General features: G+C 35.6%; 1 protein-coding gene across 3 annotated transcripts in view; it reads left to right on the forward strand.

Annotated features, from left to right (window-relative positions):
• The window catches only part of tbc1d14 (TBC1 domain family, member 14), a 35652-nt gene extending 18708 nt beyond the window's left edge, over nt 1–16944 (forward strand). For all 3 annotated transcript variants that reach the window (XM_052152016.1, XM_052152009.1, XM_052152025.1), the window contains 12 exons: nt 7–122; nt 291–373; nt 534–651; nt 1052–1158; nt 2551–2637; nt 2897–2991; nt 6997–7068; nt 8952–9080; nt 9220–9329; nt 10149–10407; nt 12944–16633; nt 16833–16944. In XM_052152016.1, the coding sequence (XP_052007976.1) occupies nt 7–122; nt 291–373; nt 534–651; nt 1052–1158; nt 2551–2637; nt 2897–2991; nt 6997–7068; nt 8952–9080; nt 9220–9329; nt 10149–10407; nt 12944–13000 (1233 nt within the window). In that variant the 3' untranslated portion in view covers nt 13001–16633; nt 16833–16944. The remainder of the gene's footprint in view (nt 1–6; nt 123–290; nt 374–533; nt 652–1051; nt 1159–2550; nt 2638–2896; nt 2992–6996; nt 7069–8951; nt 9081–9219; nt 9330–10148; nt 10408–12943; nt 16634–16832) is intronic.
• The last annotated feature ends 3201 nt before the right edge of the window (nt 16945–20145 follow it).

A 20145-nucleotide genomic window follows, 5' to 3' on the forward strand; every position in this document is an offset into this window, starting at 1 on the left:
TTTTAGGAATATGAAAGGAGTGGACACACAGGCAATCCCACATCTCCCAAAAAGAATGGAAGAAAGAACCTGGACTTTGAGCCACTTTCAACCACAGCACTTATACTGGAGAACCGCCCAGCGTGAGTGCTTTTGTGTGTGTCAGTAATATTTTTGACTTTCTCTGAAACCATTCCTGTATTATGAGTAGATGAAAAATTCTTTGTAGGTGACTGAGCATTTTAGAGGCACCACAGCACTGTCCTAGCATTATAAGGAAATCACTTCCATCTTTCACTGTATTTATGCAGGAATCTTCCGGCAAAGCCCGAAGAAGAGGCCCAGAAACACAGACGAGAATATGAGGAGATGGTGGCTCAGGCCAAGAGGAGAGGTGACTTGTTTTTGTGTTTTTAGGATGTCCGTTCAATTGTTTGTTCATTTTGTGCTCTAGAGGGTGCTGTTGTAAAAGATATAATTTAATCCTGTGAGAATACATTTTTGTTTCACAATCACTCTCTCTGGTGTGTTTGTGTGTTTCTCCTCATGTGCAGAGCTTAAAGAGGCCCAGAAACGGAAGAAGCTGCTGAAGGACAGGTGTAAAGTAGAGGAAACTATTGGCAATGCTGCTCTCACCTGGAATCAAGAAATACTGCCCAACTGGCATAGCATGTGAGTCAATACACACACAGAAAAAATCATATAGACCCAATATTTATCACATATATAGCTACAGAGACAAATGTGTCTCACATTGGTGTCCAACATAATACAAGGTAGCCAAAAATGTTTTGGTAGTACTTCATCTTGTGCTCTAACCGAATTAATATTCAGAGAATAATAGAGACGTGGCCTAGTACTTAGTGCACATGTTCTGCAAGCAATGCACAGTTCTTCTTCTCATAATTTCCTGTCATGTCTCTTCTATTCCTTGAAATAAAAGAGCCAAAAGGCTGAAATAAAAAAATATTTAAGAACTAGTTTGAAAATATGCACAATGAAACCAACAGAACAGTATATACACCAAAATATTTGCATAGAAATGACTTTCTCCTTATCGTCACCATTCCAGGTGTTCAACTAAGAGGGTGAGGGATTTGTGGTGGCAGGGTCTACCGCCGAGTGTGAGGGGCAAAGTCTGGAGTCTAGCAATAGGCAATGAACTCAACATCACTGATGGTATGGATGTGTGTACTGTATATGTTCAGTCACACAAACCTCATTCATTCTGTAAAAGCAAATACAGAAAACAACTGAATCAAAGTATGTCCAAAGTGTAAATGTTTGTGTGGTCACATTGTATTTATTAAGAGTTATTTAATTATATTGTGATTGTATACATTATGGATACAAACGGTGTCTTGATTTGGTTTGGATAGTTTTTGATTATAAGTACTGTATGTCCTACATTATGTGTGCTCAATTAACAAAAACATTTTGCACACATAATTTAGACCCTAAAAACTACATTTTAAAAAAGAAATCATTGGGGGCCTGGGTAGCTCAGTGAGTAAAGACGCTGACTACCACACCTGCAGTTGCAATCTGCACCTGCAATCCAGGGAGTGCTGAGTGACTCCAGCCAGGTCTCCTAAGCAAGTAAATTGGCCTGGTTGCTAGGGACGGTAGTCACATGGGGTAACCTCCTTGTGGTCGATATAATGTGGTTCTCGCTCTCCGTGGGGCGCGTGGGGAGTTGTGCATGGATGCTGCGGAGAATAGCTTAATGCCTCCACACGTGCTATGTCTCCGCGGTAGCGCCCTCAACAAGCCGCGTGATAAGATGTGCAGATTGACAGTCCGATTCGTCCTCCATCACCCGGATTGAGGCGAGTCACTACGCCACCATGAGAACTTGGAGCGTATTGGGAAATCCATTCCAAATTGGGGAGAAAAGGGGAGGAAAAAAAAAAAAACATGAAAGATGTATTGATGTCATATGGTAAGCAAGGCAACATTAATCATGCTTTTGTAGTTGTCCAAAAGATTCCTCATGAGAACTTATTTTAACACTGTTGTGGTTTTCATTTTTATTTTATTTTTTGCAACCATGATGTATCGTAAACATGAGTGGGAAAGAACGTTTCGGAATGAGTGTCAAAGAACATTGAATAGCAAATGAGGCAGACAGGATTACATGCCTGACCAAGACTATATGTATGAGAAATTAGTTTTATATTATTGTTATTATTATTGTATATTATTTCATGTTTATAAAAAAACAGTGGGCCTTATTCATGAAACATGAGCAAGAATTAATTTCTGTCTAAATTTTATGTAAAAGCATTTATGTAAATTGACGAATTCAATCCAGTGGGCAATTTACATAATTTATTTAGAAATTCGTTCTGCTCTTGTTTCATGAATAAGGCTCAACGCATTAACTTTTTATGTGTTTATGACATTTTGGAGGTCATAAACACCTTTTTTCTTTAGGAGCAAATTTTATTAAATGAAAGGGGCAACAATACCCTAGTGTAGTACCAGAGGGCCTCTTTGCATAGGCAATTATGACTTTCATGTGCATTTTTACTCATAAATAACATTATTATTTGTGTGTGTTTTAAACAGAGCTGTATAACATCTGTTTGGCAAGAGCTAAGGAGAAGTGGAATACCTTTCTAGCTCCACCGGCTTCTACAGAAACAGAATGTGAAGGTTATTACCAAGCATTTTTCTATTATTTTAGGGGTATAATTTTTTTCTTTTTCTTCAATCTCTAATTTTCCCAAATTAGTTATTTTGTTTTAGTTTTTATTCCATGTAGTCCAACTGCTGCTTTAAAGATGGTCCAACATGTGCTTGGACACTGTGATTACCTAAAACACATGTACACCAGTTAACCTGCAGATACCACATGACAAGTCTGCTATTGAAATACATAATTATTGTTTATTAATAATTGGCGTGTTTTCAGATACAGGCTTGTCTCATGCTGATCGAGAGGCCAGTCTAGAACTGATAAAGTTAGATATATCCCGAACCTTTCCCAATCTCTGTATATTCCAACAGGTAAGGGGCGGTGTGTAGCAACTCATAATGTAATAATAAAGCATAAAGTAATAACCGCACATAATGTAATAAGTTAAATGTATTGTAATAATGTTTCTTAAAACGAAATAAATATTACATTATGTAAGAGCACATAATGGAATAAAGTTTTTTTTTTTTTATGTAATAGGTTATTACACTATGGGAAATGTATTATATTATGAACTCACCCAAAAAGTAATAATTTTGTCATTGCAATAATTTTCCAACACAAAACAATAGTATCCTCTGAAGGCATAAAAACATTGGTATTCCTTTACAATAGTAAATATTTTTTACCTAAAATCTAGTCTTAATCTACAGTACCTACGAAATACACTGGATTGAAATATACAGGTCAGGTCTCCTAAACAACCAAATTGGCCCGGTTGCTAGGGAAAGCAGTCACATGGGGTAACCTCCTCGTGGTCGCTATAATGTGATAAGATGTACGGATTGATGGTCTCAGATGCAGAGGCAACTGATTTATCCTCCACCACCCGGATTGAGGCGAGTCATTACGCCATCACAAGGACTTATTGGGCAGAAAATGGGAGAAAGAGAGTAATGAGTCATTTGTGGAGAAGCGCAAGTACATGTTTACTGTTTTGTAAAACAGTTACTGTTCTGAATGAATTTTTTGATTGAACAAAGTCTCAGCTTTCAAACTCAATATTCTCATGAAATGCAAAGAATCAATATTGTTTTGGCACTCTGTGTGTGGAATGTGACAGATTGCGGTATCTGCCATCAAGTGAACTGGTCGTTTTCTGCTCTTTAATACAAGTTATAACATGAAATAAAAAATGAATGTACATCGGAGGGCATGTTAAAATATACAGTACAACTTACATTAATGTACTGTCTTTCGTATAATCATTCAATCTGTGTTTCAACCACAGGAATACGTCAATAAAACAGCTTGTGAACAACCTGTCATCTAACGTTATGTTTACCTCTGGAAAGTTAGGCCTATAATGTCCATAGCTCATTAGTTTGCTAGAAAAGTGAACTCTATAGAGGTGCTTATCGATAAAATTATAAATACAATCTTAAAATATGCAGAATATTATACTGTGTGTTTGTGCGTGCGTGTGTGTATGTATATATTTACACAGTACTGTGCAAAATTCTTAGGCACATAAGATGTTTCACAAAAGCATTTGTCTTAAAATTGTTTATTTATATCTTCAGCTTTAGTGTGTCAAAAGGAAATATAAACTTCCAAACATTACTTTTGCAAATAGAAAAGATTAGAATAGAAGAATGGGGAGCTCTGCAACAGATGTCATGGCCCCCCACAAATCTCCCCACTGAACATCGTGTCAGTTTGAGATTACATAAAGAGACAGAAGCAATTGAGACAGCCTAAATAGATAGAAGAACTTTGGCAAATTCTCCAAGAAGCTTAAAACATCCTATCTGCCAACAACCAAGAAAAACTGTGTCCAGGTGTACCTAGAAGAATTGGTGCTCTTTTAAAGACAAAGGTGGTCACACCGAATATTGATTTAGCTTTTTATGTTTGCTGGACTTAGTATGACATTGAGTGAAAACTATTTATTTTATATTTAAAGACATCCTCACTATGCAAAATTTTTCACAAGTGCCTTAAACTTTTGCACAGTGCTGTGTGTGTGTGTGTGTGTGTGTGTGTGTGTGTGTGTGTGTGTGTGTATGTGTGTGTGTGTGTGTGTGTGTGTGTATGCGAGCTGAAGAACACCATCCCAACCATGAAGCATGGGGGTGGCAGCATCATGTTGTGGTGGTGCTTTGCTGCTGGAAGGACTGGTGCACTTCACAAAATAGATGGCATCATGAGGAATGAAAATAATATTGAAGCAACATCTCAAGACATCAGTCATGAAATTAAAGCACGGTCTTCCAAAAGTGGGTCTTCCAAATGGACAATGACCCCAAGCGTACCTCCAAAGTTTTGGCAAAATGGCTTAAAGACAACAAAGTCAAGGTATTGGAGTGGCCATCACAAAGCCCTGATCTCAATCAGATTGAGAATTTGTGTGCAGAACTGAAAAAGCATGTGCAAGCAAGGAGGCCTACAAACCTGACTCAGTTACTGTATATCATGGCAGATTCCCCACAACAGTCATCGAAGCACAGTCGAGTCAAAGATTTCTCGGAGGCGCAAAGTTCTGATTCCAAAAATAGACTTATTACAGAGTGGCAAAGCCGAGGTGGTCCATGGAGCATCTAATATTACAATTCAGAATCAGGCATTTTTTTTATACAGTTTCTGTTCTACCTTCTCTCTTTGAGTGATGGCCTCTTCATCCAATAAAATCAGTAGTTTCATCATCACCGTCTTCTAGCTGATCACCCTGACCCAACTTGCTTCAATGGAGGCAAAAGCATGACTATTTTATTTTATATGCATAAAATATACTGTAATCAACATACATATTTTATATGAACTAACAATCATTATTTTCTGCATTAATTTGATTAGTATATTAAATGTTTTCCCTCATTACAATCATTGGTTACACACTTTCCTGTAAGATGGGTAACGTGTGCACACCCACATACATTTGTTTCAGCTCGTTTCTATTACTAATTAACACACATGGATCCTCTGCCTCTTTCAGGCAGCCAGTTCCTGGCTCTGTTCTAATTACAACATTAGATCACACCTTTACCTTCTGTATTAATTTGACGCACGTGGATCATCTGCCTTTTTTGGTCACCAGGCAGTTCCTGCCTCTGACATAAAGTCCTCCTTTTAATATCCACCTTTACAATCATATAGAGTTTAACAAATAAAGGCTGTCCACATGCATGTTTTCATGTAATTTCTAGCATAAATTAACACATATATCTTTTTTTTGGGCACAAGCTCTGCTCATTAAGTTATCCTTTAAGTATCCTCCACACACGTCTCCCTTTGGTCATACAAAGTTTGACAGAAAGTAGCTGTAATTCTCCCTAGAGAAGCCAAGCTTAATTTTTCCATTGCTTTGCACTTTTGATTATTAAACTGAGTAAATGATTATTAAATCAATAAATGAATTATTAAATATCTAACATACCAAATTCCAGCAACTTATTGTGAGCTTGTGGAAGGCTACCCAAAACGTTTGACCCAAGTTAAACAATTTAAAGGCAATGCTACTAAGTGTATGTAAACTTCTGACCCACTGGGAATGTGATGAAAGAACTAAAAGCTGAAATAAATAATTCTCTCTACTATTATTCTGACTTTTCATATTCTTACAGTAAAGTAGTGATCCTAACTAATCTCAGACAGGGAAAGTTTTCTACGATTAAATGTCAGGAACTGTGAAAAACCGAGATTAAAGGTGTATGTAAACTGTACATGCATAATATTTTAGTTACCTGTGATTTGTCTATCAATTATTTAATGTAGCCTATGTTTGAAAACATTTAATTCTGTCAATTGTTGATTTTTAGGGGTTATTTTTAAGAGTAATTTTCCTCAAAAACATGTTTGTATGAGTCATTATTAATTGTAGACAATGACATTGTAGACATTAAGAGAAAATATTAATAAAATGTAATCATTTTGTGATGATATATTTATTAATATTATATATATTATTATTACGTTTTGTTCTCAATGTTGTTGAGAGAAAAATATTATATTATAAACATTGCGTCACTTATACATTGTGTGGTGTTATTATATTATGAACTGTGATTACATTGAGTTGCTACAGTGAGTTCATAATGTAAAACATTTCCCATAAAATAGCTTATTACATTATCCGAAAACGATATTACATTATGCGCTCCAGATTTTATTATGTGTTGAGAAAATTATTACATTCTGAACATTTATTACATTTGTCTTATGTGCAGTTATTACATTATGCTTTGTTATTACAGTATGAGTTGCTACATGGTGCAATGTATCTGCTGTATTGCAATTTAAATTATTTACATCACAATTTACATCATATTTTTATGATTTGTTTTTAAAATGCATTACTATTTGTATGTTTTTTTTAGGGGGGTCCATACCATGATGTATTACACAGCATTCTGGGAGCCTACACCTGTTATCGTCCTGATGTGGGATATGTAAGAGACTCCTTGTTTACTCAAGTGTATTTTTAAATGTGCTCTTGATCTCTGCACTATTCATAAACAAAACATCTCTCTATACCCCTGCAGTTGTTTTAGTGTCAGTTTTCTCTAGCATTAAATTATATGAAGAGATGTTTTATTGAGATACAGGAAAGTTGTGCTGTACAGCTGGTTTGCTAGAGTAGAACAGAATATTATTTATATTATGCAAAAAAGCAATAGACCTTATTATATTGCATATGTGTAACACTACAGCTATATGTTCTGCACGGCCCTCTTACATCCTGTTCAAAGACCACTTCATTTGTGGTGTCAAAGAGCTTTTGCATCTACAACTACAAATAGATTGTAGGTGTAAAAGTCAAAGATAAATTATTATCCACTTGTAGAAATGCTACAGAATGGCTTTTCCATTATTCAGTCAAATTGTCCATTCATGTCTGTTATCTCACTTGATTACCTTTTATAGGTGCAAAATTACAAATTTATATTTTAAATGTCAAAAAGCTGAATTATTTTTATGAAAATGCTTTGGTGGAAGTTTGCTATTAGTTTATTTAAGATTATAATTATAAACATTAACATTTGTCTGTGAACAGTGCAGTTAATCTGCATCTATGCATGCATATTAGCAGTTTGGGCTGCTAACACAGATCTGGGGCCTCGTGTATAAAACTCTGCTTAGATTTCATCCTAAAAGTGTGCGTACGCACAAAAGCCAGATTTTGTGTATGCACAAACATTTTCAGATTTATAAAACCATACGTATGCCAGAACCTATGCAAAGTTCACTTTAGAAATCTTAGCTAGCGGAAAATTGCTCATACATGCATGTGACTTCTTCCCAACACGTCTCCTGCCCAAAATAACCATGTATGGCATGTACAATGCCTCTTTTTACGATACTTAACATACAATCACCATATGTATATCGCCATCCAGACACATGTCTACCCAGATTAATGGTAAGAGAAACTACCGTATGAACACAGGAGATAATAGAGAATGTTAATGCCTTAAGTGCCCATAAGTTAGATGCTGGTGCGAAAAATAATTTCTTAATCTTTGTCTTGTTTTAGAGTAACATTTTAAACAAGATCTATTAACCCGAGAAACATTATTTAAATTTTTTTTAACTTGTTTTCAGATAATATATCTCATCCCTGGACCATTTTTTATTGTTGCAAGCTTAAATCTACATTATAGTGTCCACAAGGATGTTACCCCATGTGACCCTACCATCACTAGCAACCGGGCCAATTTAGTTGCTTAGGAGACCTGGCTGGAGTCATTTAGCACGCTCTGGATTCGAACTCGCGACTCCAGGTGTGGTGGTCAATGTCTTTACTCACTGAGCTACCCAGGCCCCCGATTTGTGCAGTGTTAAACTATTGTCTGAAATCTTTGGATTACTAAGAGCTTTTTAAAAATAAAATGTGCAAGCTTTTGTTTTATATTTGATAACGATTCATTTTGGTTCAAGTGCTTAATGAGTGCATTTTTTTATTCTAAATGTTGTGTATTTAATGAAAAGCAGAGTTTATAATTAGTCCGTTCAGATCATTACTTATCCAGCTGAAGTCGCCAATTCACAAACTAGTAAAAGTGTGTGTACATAAGGAGTATAGCTTGCGTGGCGATTCGCACATTTTCACGTCAAGTTTACTTTTTATTGTGAGCTTGAAGTGGCATATGCAACATTTATTTATGAGGGCCCCTGATGTTTAGAGGTAGAGGATATTGTTTTAAGGGTAAGAGGAGATGCTTGTTTTGTGAATGGCACTGGTTAGGTTTGTCTGTCAAGCAGCTCAGGGTCAGCTTCGTTAATATGAATCTCTATTCTAGGAACTTTTTTCCTATTATGTTTTTATGTGCAGGTGCAAGGAATGTCCTTTATTGCTGCTGTGTTGATCCTCAACATGGACACTGCTGATGCCTTCATTGCTTTTGCTAATTTGCTGAACAAGCCTTGTCAAATTGGTTTCTACAGAGTAGACCACAGCCTTGTGAGTTTTAAAAATTGAACACACTCATAGCTGCATAAAGTTATGTGAACGTAATCTTTTAAGCCGTGTTATCAATGAGATTATAATAATTAGACAAAAGTCTTCATATGATCCCTATACATTTGTCTCACTTTCCTAGATGTTGACATACTTTGCAGCATTTGAAGTGTTTTTTGAAGAAAATCTACCAAAGCTATTTGCACATTTTAAGAATAACAGCCTGTCGTCTGATATTTATTTAATTGACTGGTAAGTATTTTAAATAATTTAGATAATTGCTTTTTGGTAAATTCAGTTAATAATTTCTTGACACAGAGAAAAAGTCTCAAAGTCCTAATTTAGCATCTTTTCCTTGTTCATTTCCTATATTTATTTCCTGTTCTTGTGCACCTGTTGCACGCACATTCATTTGTCTAATTTAAAGGGATAATGGGTGAAATATATTTCTCACCCTCATGCCATACCAGATGTGTATGACAAACAAAGATTTTTAAGAATAATATATCAGCTCTGTAGGTCCATACAATGCAAGTGAATGGTGACCAGAGCTCTGAACATCCAAAAAAGGCATAAAGGCAGCATAAAAGTAATCTATAAAACTATGGTTGTTAAATCCATGTCTTCAGAAGTGATATGATAGGTGTGAGTGAGAAACAGATTAAGATTTAAGTCTTAGTTTTACAATAATCTCCACTTTCACATCCAGCCACCTACTGGTTGGGGCTGGTCAAAGGTGGAGATTTATAGGAAAAAAAGGATTTCAATATTTATCTGTTTCTACCCCACACCTATCATATCACTTCTGAAGACATGGATTGTATGGACCTACAGAGCTGAGAAATTCTTCCTAAAATATTTGTTTTGTTCTGCAGAAGAAAGTCATACACATCTTAAAGTCTTATCCTTTAATTTCATTACTAAAAGACTCTAGATTCAAATTGCTACACGGAAAATGTACATAATTGACAGCAAGATCATTGGTGTCTCTCGTAATTGCACTATATTTAAGTCTCATAAGGTACAGATTTATTTGTCATGTGTATATCAGATGTCTGTTTTTGTGTGTAGGATCTTCACTTTGTACAGTAAATCCCTCCCACTGGACATTGCATGTCGTGTGTGGGATGTCTTCTGTCGAGATGGCGAGGAATTTCTCTTCCGCACAGCACTTGGTATCCTGCTTCTTTACGAGGACATTCTCGCACACATGGACTTCATCCACATCGCTCAGTTCCTGACACGCCTTCCAGAATCCATCTCTGCTGACGAGCTCTTCTCTAGCATAACCAACATCAATATGAACTGCAAGAACAAGAAATGGACACAAGTGCGCCGCCTCTTTTTTTTTAAAACAACACACACTCAAATACATCATAGGTGTTTTTAAATAGATAAGCAGCGGGGTATACATATACCATACGTTTTACTGTATGAATTATATATTTATATATATATATATATATATATATATATATATATATATATATATATATATATATATATATATTAATTATACTTAAAGTACCTACAATTACTAGTATGAAAACTGATTGGCAATTGATTGTAGATCCAATCCAAAAGTGCCAATCTTCAGTTGTAAGACACAGTTTTTAATGATGGTAAGGTCTGCCAGACTGCTGCATGTTTTTTTGGGTGTAATGCTGTATTGTTTAATATGTACAACTTTGTGTGTTTAATTCCTGGCTCACTGCTAACTGGTAATTGAACTTTGAACCTTTTTTGAAGTTGCTCAAAACCTTAAAGGGATAGTTCGCCTAAACGTTCACCCTCATGCCATCCCAGATGTGTATGACTTTCTTTCTTCTGCTGAACACAAACAAAGATTTTTAGAAGGATATCTTAAATATTTAGGTCCATACAATGCAAGTGAATGGTGACCAAAACTTTGAATGTCCAAAAATCACATAAAAGTAATCCTTAAGACTCCAGTGGTTAAATCTATATCTTTAGAAGCCAAAAAAGTGTGAGTGAGAAACAAATCAATATTTAAATCCTTTTTGGGGGCCTGGGTAGCTCAGCTGACTACGACACCTGGTATCCTTGAATCCAGGGTGTGCTGAGTGATTCCAGTCAGGCTTCCAAAGCAACCAATTGGCCCTGTTCCTAGGGTGGGTAGAGTCATGTTGGGTTAACCTCCTTGTGATCGTTATAATGTGGTTCTTGCTATTGGTGGGGCACGTGGTGAGTTGTACGTGAATGCTGCGGAGAACAGCGTGATTTAACCACTAGAGTATTTTATGCTGTCTTTATGTGCTTTTTGGAGCTTCAAATTTCTGGTCACCATTCACTTGCATTGTAAGGACCATTGTACAGAGCTGAAATATTCTTCTACATATCTTTGTTTGTCTTCAGCAAAAGTTTGTATTTTGGGTGAACTATCCCTTTAAGCATTACTAGGCTAAGATCGTGTTCTTTAGTACATTAATGCTATTATTATAAATGTTAGTTTGCTAACACTTCCAAGACTGTTTTTTCTTTTAAAATGCAATAATATACACCGATCAGCCACAACATTAAAACCACCTGCCTAATACTGTGTAGGTCCCCTTCGTGCCACCAAAACAGCGCCAACCCGCATCTCAGTATAGCATTCTGAGAGGCTATTCTTCTCCCCACAATTGTACAGAGCAGTTATCTGGGTTATTGTAGACTTTGTAAGTTCAAACCAGTATGGCCATTCTCTGTTGATCTCGCTCTCTCTCATCAACAAGACATTTGCATCTGCAGAACTGTCCCTCACTGGATGTTTTTTGTTTTTGGCAACATTGAGTAAATTCTAGAGACTGTTGTGCATGAAAATCCAGGAGATCATGAGTTAAAGAAATACTCAAACCAGCCCATTTGGCACCAACAATCATGCCACGGTCCAAATCACTGAGATCACATTTTATCCCTATTCTGATGGTTGATGTGAATATTAACTGAAGCTCTTGTAGCTGTACGATTTTATGCACTGCTGCCACATGATTGACTGATTAGATAATCATATGGATGATTGTTGGTGCCAGATGGGCTGGTTTGAGCATTTCTGTAACTGCTGATCTCCTGGGATGTTCACGCACAACAGTCTCTAGAATTTACTCAGAATGATGCCAAAAACAAAAAACATCCAGTGAGCGACAGTTCGGTGGACAGAAATGCCTTATTGATGAAGAGGTCAACAGAGAATGGCTAGACTGTTTTGAACTGACAAAGTATAGGGTAACTCCAATAACCACTCTTACAATTGTGGTGAGAAGAATGCTATTCTGTTTTGGCAGCACGAGGGGGACCTACACAATATTAGGTAGGTGGTTTTATTGTTGTGGCATATTAAAAATATGTAATAAATCATATTAAAGGTGCACTTCGTAATGTTTTCCTTATTAAAAAGGTTAACGCCTAAAGACGGAATTGTAATTTTGCAATATAATTTGGAAATCATGAGCATTCATGAGACTTCAGTCATATTAGTAATTTTATAAAAGTTGTTTTATTCTACCTGGAGATGGTCCACACATGGGGGCTGCTATGTTAGAATCACATGACCAGCCGAAAACTACTCTCTTAATCTCAGTAACCGTCCCATTATTTGTTACTTTCACGCACTGATTAAAGTAATCATGACTGACTGTGAATACTAAATTTCTACAATGGCATCTGAAACTGAAAACTATTTAAATGATACTGCATCCAAGCCACTAGGTGTCAGTGTAAGTCCAAGATGACACAAAGACAAAAGTTACTGAGTGCACCTTTTAAAGAGTCAAATAATCAATGTTTTTGATCATGAATGAATTGACTGCATATGTCACACTTCTGAAGGGACGTCTCAAGACTGTTTTTCTGTCTTGTGTCTCCAGGTTTTTCAGACTTTGCAGAAAGGACAAGATCGGGGCAGTCCACTACTGAAACGCTAAGGAAACAACCTCATATTTTACCTTAAAACTTACAGAGACAAAGAGACAACCTCATGTTCACTCTGCATGTGTACTCCTGCTTACCTCTGGTACCACATCAAAGAATATCAAGAATTTAGTGGGTTTGAAATTCCATTAGCCTCCAGTCTGTGTTCTGTTCCATACAAACAGTTACTTTGGAATACAAACTGAGCACACAGGAACTGTACGAGACCTTAAACAACACGTCACATAAATGTACGCTATCTGTAAATCAGAGTGGCAGGTGTGATCTGGTGAACGTGAGTTTGTAAAGCTCAACTCTGTTTTCTGTCTCTGTCCTCTCTTTATTTCCACCCTAACCCTTTATCTTTTCTGTTATCCTTTTGTTTCCTTCAGCTCAAGCTTGGCCTTTAAATTGAAGCAAAATAAATGTAAATGTTTTGCTGTGATTTTATTTGATGTTTGTTTTATTATCTGTGGTTCATTATGTTTTTAGTAAATATGAATTGACTTGAAATAAGATTCCTGGTCCCTTTTCCTGACCTCTTTGTGCTTCTATTGGCGTTCTTCCCTTGTAGTATGTTGACGTCACAAAGGGAGTTATTTTTGAACAAATTAGAGGTCGACCAATGTATCGGTTTTACTGATGAATCTGTGCCGATAGTTGCTTTCGGTTATTGGCAAAAATCTACTCCGATTTTTTTTTTTAATTATTATTCTGTTCCTCTGTTGCCAAAACCTTCTATTTGGTGAATATATAGGCTACAAAAATCTTAATTTGGTGAATATTTACATATAGAGCATTGTAAGGGAGCCAAGACTCTGTTATGGTCCAAAAGCGAACATTTTTAAAACAATGATATATTATAGATAAATGATCAACTGTATATTAATTACAGCATACAGTATATATTTGACAATGTTTACTTTATAGTGATTATATACATTATAGATGATTGTAAGAGTCCATGTTTTGTTTCCTTTGTGTTTGTGTAAGCTGAAAGCACACATTTCAAAGTAAGAGTCCCCGGTCCATTTCAGGCTTGTTCAAATTAAAAGTCACGTGTTATGCACCAAATCTTAACTTTTTCTGGTTATTGGGATTTTGGTTGACAACAAATGCATCTGGGATTTTACACATTTTAGACTCTTGCAGGCCTCTATGCCCAACTATTTTTTTTTTAGCATTCAATTAATCAACTTTAAAAACTATCGGCTGATTAATCAGTTATCTGCCTTTTCCACCAGCTTAATATTGTATCGGAAAAATCCACTATCGGTCGACCTCTAGAACAAATCATTAGAGGAACTAATGCTTTTTGCCCACTTATGTAAGTTTTACCTGTTACAACATGTATCTGTAATCTGTCCTTTCAACAAATGTTTTTATTCAGAGATTTGAGTGGATGCTGAAAGATATTGGTGTGCTTGTGGAATCGTTGTAGGACTCTCCCTCCCCCATTTCTGTTATTGAAATATATTGTGGCACTCTAAAAACCAAATATGCTGGAATACAAACAAAATGCAGTGTATATAAAGTTTAGTCAACAATCAGAAACTGACTATAATGTGGCTTTAACATTGTGGTGCAACCTGGTTCAGTTCACTTCTCAGTGGTTGAAGTGTTGAAAAGAGAGTAGGTGACAGATGAAGCAGGTTCCTTTCACAGATGCTTGACATCTCATTTTACAATTACAAAAATTTGCATTCTAAAGTAACATTTTGATATTAAGAATTAAAAATCTGGTTATTCAAAATGTATTATTTTGCACAAATACCGTGTAACTTCAATAGACTTTGCTGGGTTTGTTTTTTAATATTTGTTTGCTGTTTTTGTGTAAATAACATGCACTAAGGCAGCCTTATTTATGGGACCACACTGTAACAGCAATAACTTTAAGTTTAAAAAAGTGAATGTCTAATTTTAGTGATTTCAGAATTGTATTAAGTAATATGTTTTTTGTGGTATCACATTGTATCTCCAAATGCTTATTTATTATATTCATTGGAATATATTTTGGAAGTCATGAATTATGATTAATTGAGAAACAAAGACCTCTTAATTGTATATCCGCGTGCGTGTCCGCGTGCATGTGTGAGAGAGAGAACAAACTACTGTGCAGAATATTGTTTAAAATCTGATTGAAAGCACTGGTTAACTTGCACTCTTATGTTAAGATGTTATCAAAAATAATGTTGTAAGATTTAACTGCTTTATGATCAGTGTGATGGAAGGAAAACCACCCACCACCGTTATTTGTGGTGTAAACCACACTACTGCAATAAGCTGTTTTGCACATTTTCCCCTTTTTGATTTTCATGCTCACTTTACTATGCTGTCTGCTGTTTCAAGATTTGTTTCTTCTTCGGTAGCATTTGTGTTAATGTTGGCTGTTGGCATTGTCATCCATTTATCAGTGTCCTCAATTTAAAAGTGTGTAACTTGGACATGGCTACCAATTTTCTTTGCTCTTTTCCCTTTGCCCATCAAACCTACGATGCAATGATTTTTAAGTTGCATTCGTCTTCTTGGATTCTAGATGTGGTTTGCATTGATATAACCAAAAAATATCAGAAATGCGTCATTTTAGCAAGAACTGCGTCATATGTATCCAGCTGTGCAGTTTATCATGGCTTCAAGTTCAATAACAGTAATGAAGAGGATCTTAATTGTAATGGCAGTACTGACTTGTGTGTACAAACACTTTCAATTTATGCCATGAGTACTGAAGTGTGCACATCGTAAACATCCAGTCCATTGTTCTGAAAGGCAAAGAGCATCCTGGGACATGACATGAAATCTTATAAGCTTAGTCATATAACAGTACAGACTAGTAAATAATGAAGTAGGCCTACACTTCATGTTACTGTTTCCTGAACAATGCTTTTGTGAAAACTGAAGGAACAAGGTGAGACTATGAACACACTAGAAGTAGTATTTTAGAGTGACAAATCAAGTGTTGACTGTGCAAGCAATCCCACACTTGAAACTTTCAGAATGATTAAGCATGCAATGATGCAGCTTGTTCAGGGAGTTAAATACTGTAATAAAACACTGATTTTGAAGAATCTGAAGGGTGAATGTTTTTCAAACCAATCCAAACTTCTCATTGAAATCACAATCTTATCTGATCAACTTTGTTGTTCTTTGTTTGTCCTTTTGTCAAAAATTGCTGCCTTTGTTTGTTTTGTGTTGTGTCAATGGGGATGGTATAGAGATAAATGATAATAAAGTTGTATGTATACCTTATATCTTCTCTTCGTTATTCAGTCTTCACACTGAGACTGGTTTGAATGGTAAGACTAGCTGTTGAGTCATGCATATATGTTCTTTTTGTTTACTGCTTTGCTATCTGTAAGAACCACAGCAAATATTTCCTCTAAGACCTATAAGCACTTCTTTTTTTTTTATTCTGTTTCGATTGCGTTGGAACATTTTCGCACCTATATCATGTCCCCTACCAAAACCACACTCGACCCCTCCCCTTCTACCTATAAAGCCCAAGGTAATGTTTTTAGGTCATTATACTTTTGATATCAGCATTATCCCGAGAAGCAGAATCTGCAGCTACAGTATGTGCCATTCATATATTTTCCTTCTTATTGGACTTCTGGTGGTCACAGGCCTCCAGTCTGGTGTAATGGGCAACAGTAAGTCTACCTAAAACTCAGCATTGCTATTTATTTACCCATATTTAACCTTTTTTTCTATGTATCTTTTTGTCTGGTATGTTATGAGGCAGTGTTCAGAATTTAATGTGGCCTATGTTTTTTATGTTACCATACTGATGACCATACTGATAAAATTATGTATATTTTAATAAATAACTTTTATGTTTTGTCAACACAGATGCCAAAACACCAGCGGAATGTTGTTTTAATTACTATGAAAGACGAATCCCCCCCGACAGAGTTAAATCCTACATAGAGACAAAAACCGATTGTCCCAAAGCTGGAATCATGTAAGTTTAACCACTGCCAATGTACATTTTAATTCTAGTGAGAAATAAGTATGCTTACAATGATTTGTACTTTTTTCAACTTAAAATTCATTAAAAATTTATAATGTGGAATTTGTTGTTACAATGTATACTTAATAGAAATAATATTATGTGTGTTTGTATAATTGCCATGTGGAGTAACTGTAAGCTTTTTGTTGTAACAGTTTTACCACAGAGAAGTCTCTGCGCATCTGTGTGGATCCTAAATTAAGATGGGTGAAGAAAATCGTGCAAAAAATTGATGAACTTGATTTCTAGTAATGCAGCTGGGACAACAACCCAATAGAGTGATTTCACTTTTTTTGCTTAACTGAGCATTTAGCTTAGTACTAATTCTTTGCTTATCTCCTCTTATTACAAAATTATGTAACTTTCATCATTGTAATTTGATATGTCATAACAAATAACTGCATGATTTTCCATTTGAGTTTGATTTGTCATAATGTTTAGCTTTAAACGCCAAAATAACTGTATTACCTTACTAACTGTAGTGTACATTTCCTGCTAAATAATGCAAGTAAACATACTTCAGTGGTTCAGTTTGTCAATATTGTAAATCCCTCTGATCTTTCTGGCATTATATTAGGAAGATTGTATAATTTTGCAATTTGTAACATTTTCTTTTGAGGTTGGAGTATTAAAGAAACTCTCTTAAATGTGCTTTTGTTAAACTCTGTTTAAAAACAACATGCACTTAATTCTAATAAAGCAGAACAGAACTAACAACACAACAATGTCAACACTTCATATGCAAGTTCATTCTGAAAACTATTCAATACACATGAGACAGCAATGATACTGAGGTCCAGATGAGAGTGTTTTTGACCGTTATAGGTGCTGTAAGCAATGTTATCCATTCTGGAACTTCCACGAGACTTATCCTTTAAATTAGACATGCCCCCTCTTTCTAAAACGATAGCCTTGCAAAGATAGCATTGAGACTGAGTTTGTAATCTAGCAAATAGCAAAATACTGCCCTCAGCAAACAACTGTTATGAATCTGAATACGACACTAAACATGAATGTTTCGCTTCAACGCAGTAAAAACGTGCAAAATGACTGACAGACAGAAAGCACATCACAGTCTGGTCAAAGGACGTGCCACGGCCTGTGGTCACATATTTGTTTGCTGTTTACACAGACTGGTGCAATGTCTCAGGACACTTATTTCAGTGAAAATGAATTAACATAGAAGGAGAGGATTTTTGCATACCATTCCATAAACAAATTGCTTACAGCACCTTTAGCCTAAGTGTATTGCTACAGACATCAAATGTATGTCCACTATCTTGTTTGCAATGCACAGCACTTCTAATGTTACGGCCTTCTTATGATGAATTTGGCATTTGAAGTCATTAGCATGGTGGGGCATTATCAAGATAATAAAAAAAGAGTGCCCTAGTTCACTATCTGTGCTAGTATGAGATTTAAAAACTTTGTCAAATAAACCTGTTGTTTTTTATATGAATGATTGGTTTAGATAATGCAACTCTAATTAAGCATTGACAATCTACACTGACAATCTAGTCAAACATTTTGAAACACTCATTCTTATTATATATTTTTTTCTTCACATTTTAGAATAATAGTAAAATCATCAAAACTAATATAAATGGGAATTATGTTGTGACTGAACAAAATCCAAAATAAATAAAAATGGCGTTATATTTTATCATCTTCAAAGTAGTCCCACTTTGCCTAGAATTTGCAGACATGCACTCTTGACATTTTCTCCACCAACTTCTTGAGGTATCACGCTGGGATGCTTTTTAAACAGTATTGAAGGAGTTCCCATCTGTTGGGCACTTATTGGCTGCTTTTCTTTATTATTTGGTCCAAGTCATCAATTTCAAAAACTTTTTTTTTATTAAATGTTAGCTTTATAATGAAATAAATTAACATGTTGGCACAATTATATTTTAGTTGTCAAAACTAAAATATAATTTTAGGATGGGTTCAGATCATGAGTCATCCATGTGATCGTGGATAAAAACTGATTCAACAGCATCGTAAAGTCCTTTAAGAGATCAAAGCAGCAACCTTACGAAGAACCCAGACCACTAACCATCAGGGGTACCACCATATATCACTCTCATTGAAATGTGAAAATGTAAGGGTTGTGTTATACACAAGCAAACTGACAAGATAATTAATTTCCTGTCACCAGGCAAACCATGACTTTGGGAAGTGAAATCCTGACTGTTTATACATAATGGAGTGCTATAGCACAGCAAGGTCAAATTTGACACTTTAAGTCAAATAATATAAAGTCTGCCAGGACACAATTAATGGTCTTCTCTATTAACATGAGTGTTAAACTTACAACCTTATATAACATAACTCCTTAAAAACTCTTAAAAGAGGTGCTTAGTCTTTAACAGAATTCAATCTTGTGCAAAATGTGTTGGTGATCTTGGCTTTTAATAGCATTAGTTTAACACCTACATAAATGTGTTGCTGATTAAATTCACCTCAGACATTGAACGGAAATCTAGAATTTGTGGTTGGATGCCTATGCCCTTAACCTCACCATCACCATCAGAGTGCATTTCCTGTGAGAGGCCATACACTGACAATAAGTGTCTGATAAGCAAAACCCAGAACATTACCTATTACTCAATAAAACATCTTTCTTTAGTAGAAATACCAGTCGCTACTAAATTTTACTTTAAATTCTTGAACTTGGAGCAGTGAACATCAGCAGGAAAATATTGCTGAAGCATGTTTGCCCTTTGATATAGACATGCTAACTCTATGGATAAACCAAGACTTGTATTAATTGTATGTTGAGCACTAAACTCTATAAGCACTTATTGAACTCAAACAGTCATACAAGTCTTAGGTGCAAGAACTTGAAGGGATAGTTCACCCAAAAATGAAAATTATCTCATCATTTCCTCACCCTCATGCCATGGCAATGATTTATGACTTAATTTCTTCAGCAGAACATAAACTAAGATTTTTAGAAAAATATTTCAGCTCTGCAAGTGAATGGTGACCAAAACTTTGAAGGTCCAAAAAGCACATAAAGGAAACATAAAAGTAATCCATACGACTCAAGTAGTTTAATCTATGTCTTCAGAAGTGATGTGAGAAGTGTGGGTGAGAAACATCAATATTTTAAGTCCTTTTTTACTTTAAATTATCCTCCCTGCCCAGTAG

The sequence above is a fragment of the Xyrauchen texanus genome, chromosome 2 (genome assembly GCF_025860055.1).
Source record: "Xyrauchen texanus isolate HMW12.3.18 chromosome 2, RBS_HiC_50CHRs, whole genome shotgun sequence".
Lineage (NCBI taxonomy): Eukaryota > Metazoa > Chordata > Actinopteri > Cypriniformes > Catostomidae > Xyrauchen > Xyrauchen texanus.